Source organism: Maniola hyperantus, chromosome 5 (genome assembly GCF_902806685.2).
Source record: "Maniola hyperantus chromosome 5, iAphHyp1.2, whole genome shotgun sequence".
In the NCBI taxonomy this organism is placed as follows: Eukaryota; Metazoa; Arthropoda; class Insecta; order Lepidoptera; family Nymphalidae; genus Maniola; species Maniola hyperantus.
In genome coordinates this window covers 3861427-3869372 of record NC_048540.1, presented here as the reverse complement: position 1 = coordinate 3869372, position 7946 = coordinate 3861427, and the positions used below count along the sequence as shown (strand labels likewise).

At 38.1% G+C, this 7946-nt stretch overlaps 1 protein-coding gene across 1 annotated transcript; it reads right to left on the bottom strand.

Annotated features, from left to right (window-relative positions):
• Positions 1-1887: 1887 nt before the first annotated feature.
• On the bottom strand, positions 1888-6862 carry LOC117982496 (facilitated trehalose transporter Tret1-2 homolog). Its single transcript, XM_034968851.2, has 7 exons — positions 6731-6862; positions 5850-6082; positions 5107-5245; positions 4329-4455; positions 3674-3837; positions 3100-3238; positions 1888-2123 (listed from the first exon to the last, which is right to left on the bottom strand). Exons 1-7 carry the CDS (start codon positions 6833-6835, stop codon positions 1888-1890), a joined length of 1143 nt encoding a protein of 380 aa, XP_034824742.2. The 5' UTR covers positions 6836-6862.
• Between the last annotated feature and the right edge of the window lie 1084 nt (positions 6863-7946).

Below are 7946 nucleotides of genomic sequence, written 5' to 3'. Positions count from 1 at the left end.
TCTATGTGAACTTTGTTACAAACACTACAACTGATAAGTTTAAATTAGAACATAATAAAGCTACTTCGTTAAACTTACTTGTATGCTGATTACGTAAATTGATAGCTAGAATCTTCCCAGCCCAAGATTTCTTGATTTGTTCTTGATGTGATATGAATCACAATCATAATAGTCAAAACAAAAAACGGCTGTGGCGGGAAAGTTTAAATTAACAATGATTCATTGTGTCACATTTATGACGATCGCATACATTGAAAATGCACGTCCCGTCTGAAACTAGATTCGTTCGCATCGCAGCATCGAATAAATGCTAATAACGTCATTAGAATATACCTAATAGAATAGAAATTATTTATTCACCTAAACTTTTGAATTGTCAAATGCATCTATCTATTACTGACTGATTCGGAATGCCTTTCATAGATTAATGATATGAACTATTGATCAATGAATGATGATAATTACATGTTGCCACCTGATTTTATTCAGCTCGCTGACTGCCACGTTGATTTAGTGGCTAGCTTTTTCGGCCGCTGATCATAAGGTCCACAGTTCGAGTCTCGACTCTCGACTCAGGAAGGGAAAAAATGGGGTTTTCTGTAGAGCAGTTTTCCAGAAGGGTAGCTGGTGGTAGGGTAGATCTCCAGTCAAATTGGATTGCATTGCCGGACTATGAGAGTGAGGGAATAGACAGTGCACTTGTGTTGTCGCATACACTTGTGTTGAATGTGTGTACTATTTTGTTGAGTTTCTAGGTTTGATTGGATCAGTTTTTTTTATTATCTAAGTATAGATATTTTCTATATTATGTATCCTAAACTCTAAACAATGAAGTCATTGGTATGACTTATTACAAGTAACTACTACTTACAGTCAGTACCCATATTATAAATGCGAAAGTGTGTTTGTTTGTTGTTTTATTGGTTTGTTGGTTTGTCCTTCAATCACGTCGCAACAGAGCAACGGATCGACGTGATTTTTTGAGTGGGTGGGTGTAGTTAAAGACCTTTTTGTCACGGTAAATCAAAAAGTTCCCACGGGATTTTTAGAAACCTAAATCCACGCGTACAAGCATCAGCTAGTTAAATATAAACCACTAAAAATTTACTGGTAACAAATTTATAGTTTATTATTGCCTCAATAGCTCAACCGGTATAGGAGTGGACTGAAAACCGAAAGGTCGACGGTTCAAATCCCGCCCGTTGCACTATTGTCGTACCTACTCCTAGCACACGCCTAACGCTTAATTGGAGAGGAAAGGGGAATATTAGTCATTTAATATGGCTAATATTCTTAAAAAAAAAAATCGTAATCTAAAATGCATTATTACTGTACCTTTATGAAATACATTATAAGTAAGTACTTATTAGATAAACATCGTTGTGTTGCAAGAACCACCTTAACTAGGGCATAAGCCTGCATATATGCAGTCTAGATTTTCTCTTTGTGAAACCTACGTTTAAGTAGATTATAGATATGAGCAATATGTAGGTGTTAGGTATACCATCACGCGATGATTTCCCGATAACAAATATTATGTAATATAACATAATTATATATAAGTAATAAAATTATCTGACCCGCCCTGCCTTCGCTTCCAGGATGGAATTTATGAAAAATCCTTTCATAGGCAGATGTCCCACCGCCGACGAAGAAGCTATCGACTATTTTCTCGCTCAAGATCATCATCATCATCATGATCAATCATCAAGATCGCCGGCTCAGTGCAGAGCACGGATTCCTCGGAGTGAGAAAGCTTTTGACCATAGTCTACCACGCTGGCTATGTGCGGATTGGTAGACGTCACACACTTTTGAGAACATTGTGGAGAATGTAATGGAATAAAAAAAGTAAATTATCAAAATAAAACAGCATAAGTACAATATTTTAATCATCTTTATTTTGATTATCTGGTAATCTGTCATGTTTAGTCTTTTTAATACGATGATCGGATATTTTACTACTGCTCGGCGTTGCTCCAACACTTAGAGTGCTCAATGCCTGCATGGATCTGAGCCTACGTTCCGAAGTCAGGGTCGAACGCCTAGAGTTGTAGTATTCTTCGATCTCTTGTAGTGTCAGGTCTCTAGTTTCTGGCAGGAAGAAATACAGGTAGAGGCAACCTGGCAAAAATAAATTTGAGATAATGAACTCGAAGCGCTTTATACGGTACGAGGTGACCATGTTAGCGAAGTGTGACAGATTCTCGGAAATCAAAGGATCCTGGAGGCGCAAGACCATGGTGAGTAGACAGTGGGAGTCCTTACAAGAGACCCTATATCCAGCAGTTCACGTCTTATATCGGTTGACGAGACGACGAACACGGACCTATTGTGATGTTGAAAAAAAAACTCCTTTAAAACCTGCTTTGATGGCCTGCCTGACGCAGTTTCGATGGGGTATAAACTCAAAAAACGATAAAGGGGATGGAGTATGATTTTAATAACCATTATTTTGACGACCTCCCTGGCGCAGTGGTGAGCGCTGTGGTCTTATTAGTGTCGATGTCTTATTAGTCCTGGGATTGATTCCCAGTAGGGGAAATTTGCAGTTTTATAATTTATAAATTTTCTCTAGTCTGGTGTGGTGGGAGGTTTCAGCCGTAACTAATTACCACTTTACCGGCAAAGCCGTGTCGCCAAGCCATTTAGCGTTCCGTTCTACGATGCCGAGTAGAAACCAAGGGAGTATGGGTTTCATAAAAACTGCCAAACTGCCTTCCAGGTTAGCCCACTTCTATCTTAGACTGCATCATCACTTACCATCAGGTGAGATCAGTACGCGACAGGTGGAGATGACAATCGGGGTGGGGACGCCCCGCACACTCACCTCATACCCCGATTGCCATCTCGACCTGCCGCGTACTATAGGTATAGGTACTTACAAGTACAAAACTATAAACTGCCTCACTGACATTATAATACAAATATTATCAACGTAGGTACAGTTTAAAACCCTATGTTTTGGCCTAGAATCTTGAGAATTTTTATGTGGTCTCATTAATGTACCTAGATGTTATCTAGGTGTAGATATTAAGAAATTGTACCCGAGTGAAACCAGGGTAGCTCTGCTAGTCGAATAATAAAAAATACAACTTACAAAGTATCGAAGCAGTTCCAAAAGTCATGATCAAGTTACCAATACCAAGAAAATTTCTGAGGTATGGATAACATTTGTTTGCAGTGAACACAAATATGTTTACATTCGAAATTGATATGCCTCCCAGCAATCCTCGTACCTGTATAATAGTTTTTATATTTTGTCATCTTCATCATTTTATTGAATTTCCAGTTTGCGATGCAAAAATTCAAGTTTTTGTACGGTAAACTGAAGCTTCTACAACAGGAGATAGAGGTCTAAGAAATTAGAAGACCTAGAGGCCAGTAGTCGACGTATAAAATATATGAAGTTTGGTAATATTTTATGACCACAATATTAACATGTTTTCTAGAAAATAACTTCTATTTTCTCCAATCCATGGAAATATTTATGGCTGATTTTTAAATTATCATACAACACAACTGAATTATTAATTTACCAGATTTCCTATACAAAAACTTACAAAATCTGAAAGATTGATTTGATAAATAATTGAAAAATCTGTGAATTAAATTTCGCTGTGTAGACGTAACTAAAAGAACTACTTAGATAAAAATACATAAGTAACATTTACTTGTAAAGGATAAAGTTCGTACAAAATCAAAGGCGGCAATGTATAGAAGCACATGCCGACAAACATTACGTAGAACATGAAGAGAATCAGCGGCGCCACAGATGTTTTGTCCCAATATTTTGTAAGAAGACCAAGTGTTATGTAAACCACTCCGGCTCCAAGAGCTGAAACCAATTTAATTAAAGAGATTTCTTAAAGGACTTTACGAAGAGAAGCCCAATCCACATCCTAGATAAGTGTCGGAAAGAAGAATTGAAGGCAAAAGGGCTGCAGGTCACCAAAGACGCAAATGGTTAGACGATATCAGTAAGAGGCTGGACACTGGACAGGGTTTATAGTTATTCGAAGTCAAAAAAACCGGTTTTAGTTTGAGGAGTTTTTCGTATGTTGACCGCCAAACTTCATTTCAAAGAAGCGTGCTTTCTTAGTGATCCTAAAGGAACTTTAAAAGTCGACTCGAGCTTATTTAGATATTTTAAATTCCTAATCTTAAGACCACAGATACCAGCACTGTACTACCCTATGGGCAAAGATCTGCTGCCATGCGATAATATTTTGGTGTTTCAATACAAAATCCCTTAGAAAATTTGTGGGGGGTAAGGATTTTATAATAACTCGTACTTAAGTGGTTTTCTGCCTACTAACTACTACGTACCACAAGTGATCGCCAAAGGTCTTCGCCCACTATGGAAAAGCAGAACACCACCGCAAACACCAGCAACGATTCGCGTGATGCCCAAGATAAAGTTTCCTAAGTCAGCGTCCACTGATGACTTAGTATTCTGTTGAACGGAAAACCTAAATAATTAAGTATTAAGGATCATTCCTCACTACTATGCCTTGCTTATAGTTATAACTAGGTACTTGATTCATTCAAAACTATGATAAATATACTGGAGTATAGAGCTTTCAGCATCAGTGAAGGCAAGTGAAAAGCAGAGTAAGTACTTAGTAGTTTATAATACTGTGTTGTTCCAATTATACAAATCTTTTTAACCATGATTCTTTGATTTTCCATATTAAACTACTTAACTAGGTCAAACTCAAACTCAAACTCAAATTATTTATACAGAATTGGTAAAATTTTACGCTTTCTGATTGTCATAAATTTTTATTTGTAAGATGATATGATATAGTGGTGATAATTAATACGTACTTAAAACTAAAGCTACGAGGGTTCCAAACGCGCCCAGGTCTGAGAAGAGCCCACAACAAACTCAGCCGGGTGTTCTTTTTATTCGTCGTCGTTTCAACCGATAGAATATGTCCGTTGCTGGACATTGCAGTGTGTAAACTTTCTTAAAATCATCTACCTATCCACATCCACCTCATCGAAAGAGCATTCACCATTAAGCACCTTGAGATCGTAACATATTCTGTCGGTTCTTCGAGCTATTAGTTTTCAAAGAAGTAAATAAGCAGGTACTTTTTACCCGTAACAAATCCACGGTCCACATGGATACAATAGACACTCCAGAAAGTTCCCCAAAAAATGTATATGTTGTCATAAGCCAGAATGGTTTGCATGAAGATCTTTCGCATAAGGCTGCTATCTGTTGCTTAAACGTTAGTCTAAAAAACAAAGAAAAATCGACATAGTCACTCGTATACCTACAAATGCATCGACATCAGCTAAAGTCTAAAACCATAGCGTAGGTATGGTAGGTAGATTTTACTGTTATGAAGTTAGGTTTTGTGACACAAGTGAAGGAGTAAGTCCGAAAATCTCTAATTTTAAATCCTGCTTACATAACAAGTATAATTTATGTTAAACATTTAATGGTATTGAATAATGAATCCTCACATGGTGCGAGCAAGAGAGACTTGAACGAATTGATTTTAATAGAAAAAAAATTACTTGAAAAACACTACAAAATAAAATAAAAATTTCTTTTCTACGTGTATGTTCAATCGGGCAAGCGATTTCTAGTTTCTCTTTAGGTATGCTCGCTCAATAATTCTCCTTTTTGGAAGACGGTTAAAATAAGCTGATCCACCCCAGCTTCGCTCGGGTAACATTTCTGAAATCCTTTCTTTGTAAAGGCCTTCGTTACACAAAAACCTACACCAAAATCTCAAGTTTCTAGATCCCCAGCGGTTTTTAAGCTGTACATTTATATGCCAGTCAGTCACATCTCTTTTAATAGGAATTTAAAGATTAAAGCTTCCGTATTACTTGCGAATTTCGTTGTCATGCTTGAAATCTATAAGGTCGTTCATTTCAAGCTGAATATTATAATCTTTAGCTCGAAAATTTTTGAGGCAAGCTTCAGCTTCTTCCGTTGTGGCATGTTTGAGCAAAAAGTAAGGCGTCTCAGGCAATAGGCAATTCACTAAAAATAATATTATTGCATAGCAACCGTTAAGGTAACTCAGGAAGCTCCATTTCATTGTTGTACCTAAACCAGCCTGAAATATATCAGATAATGTTACTTTGTAGATAAGTTATACTCTTACAAATGAATTGGGATCCAAAATATGAAATAACATTTTGAATCAGTAGTAGTACGTAGGTAAATTATAATTTCGAGATTTTGAAATGATGGTATAAATATTATATAGATGTGTGTATTCTTCATTAAACCACCAAGGCCGTTTACAAAAAGTCGTGCCCCTTTTTTTACGCATTACGACTCAATTTTTCAGGATGTCGTCTCTCAGATGTAATGAATATTTTTTGTCAGATGTTTGTGATCATCACTAACAGCTCCGTGACGTGACATCTTAGTATAATCTGTTCTCCAAACTGGTGATAGATTCCTTAATTCTGACTTATCATAAGTGGAACTGTGGAACCAACTCCCATCGGCGGTGTTCCCATTAGATTACAACATGGGGTTATTCAAGGGGCGGACCAACAAATTTCTAAAAGGCCGGCAACGCATCCGCGGTTCCTCTGGTACTGCAAATGTTCATGGGCGGCTGTAATCACTTAACATCAGGTGACCCGCCTGCTCGTTTGCTCGCTATATCTATTAAAAAATAAAAATAAAAGTGACTCAAGGTTGTCCTACATGAAATAAGTAACTAAATACATTTCATTTCATTGCTAAATACCTGAACAGTGATACCAGTTGCCATGGCAAGGTTAGGAAAAGATCCAACAACTCCTCGCATGTTTGGAAGACTGACTTCCGTCATGTAGACCCTCGGAGCGCTCATCGCCAGGCCAATTCCAAAACCAACGAAACCTCTGCCTATAACGAGCGTGATTGTAAACATTAAATTTTCGACTCACTCCCCGAACTTCGAATCTTAAGCCCTATCTTAGTGGACATACAAATAACCTAATTCTAAAATTTGTTATTATGTAAAGTAACGTTAGTAGACGACCTTAAAATTTGGTCACATATTCAGTTTACCAGCTTGGGTCAATCAGCAAGGGCGGATCCAGCTTTGGTGCCAGGGGGGGGTCACATAGTCGTGGTCAAGTCACAACATCTCGACCTCTTGCGACAGGTCGAGTTGGTAATCGGGGTATGACGAGCGGGGGTTGGGGGGGGACGCCCCGCACACCCGCACGCAGGGCCGTCTTTAACCTATTGGAGGCCCTGGGCACATTAGAATAACGGGGCCCCTATGATCTTGACAGAGTAGGTACTATTTTCTTAGAATAGGCAAAGAAAGCAGATAAGTCACGTTCAAGACGTATTATAAATGCGAATGTTCCTATCTATCTGTTACCTTTTCAAAGTCCATATTCTAAATCAAAATTTGGTACTATTCAGAGATAGTTTACACTCGGAAACGGCTTTTTATCCCGGAAAATTAAAGGGTTCTCACGGAAATTTTAAAAAACTAAATCTATGTGGACGAAGTTGCGGGCATTAACCAATATAAAGTAAAAGCGCGAGCGAAGCGAGCGCGAAATTTTTCATATATTTACGAAAAAATCATAAGGTAGCTACTAATATTATAAATGAGAAAGCGTGTCTATCTACTTATCTGTTACCATTTGACGGTCTATCTTTTTGACCAGGTACTACACAGAGAAAGCTTTCGTCCAGGAAACCTGCATACACTTTTTATGCGGAAAATCAAAGAGTTCCCACGGTTTTTTGAAAACCTAAATCAATGCGGACAAGGTTGCGGGCGGGCAACAACTAATACAGAGCAAAAGCGCGAGCGAAGCGAGCGCGAAATTTTCTGTCTGTCTATCATCTTGTTAGGTACTTTTTCACGGCCAAATGTAGGTAGGTAGGTACTACTCAGTGATAGCTTGCATCTCGGAAGGGATTTTTAATCGTAGTGAACCGTACGTGCGAGCGAAGCG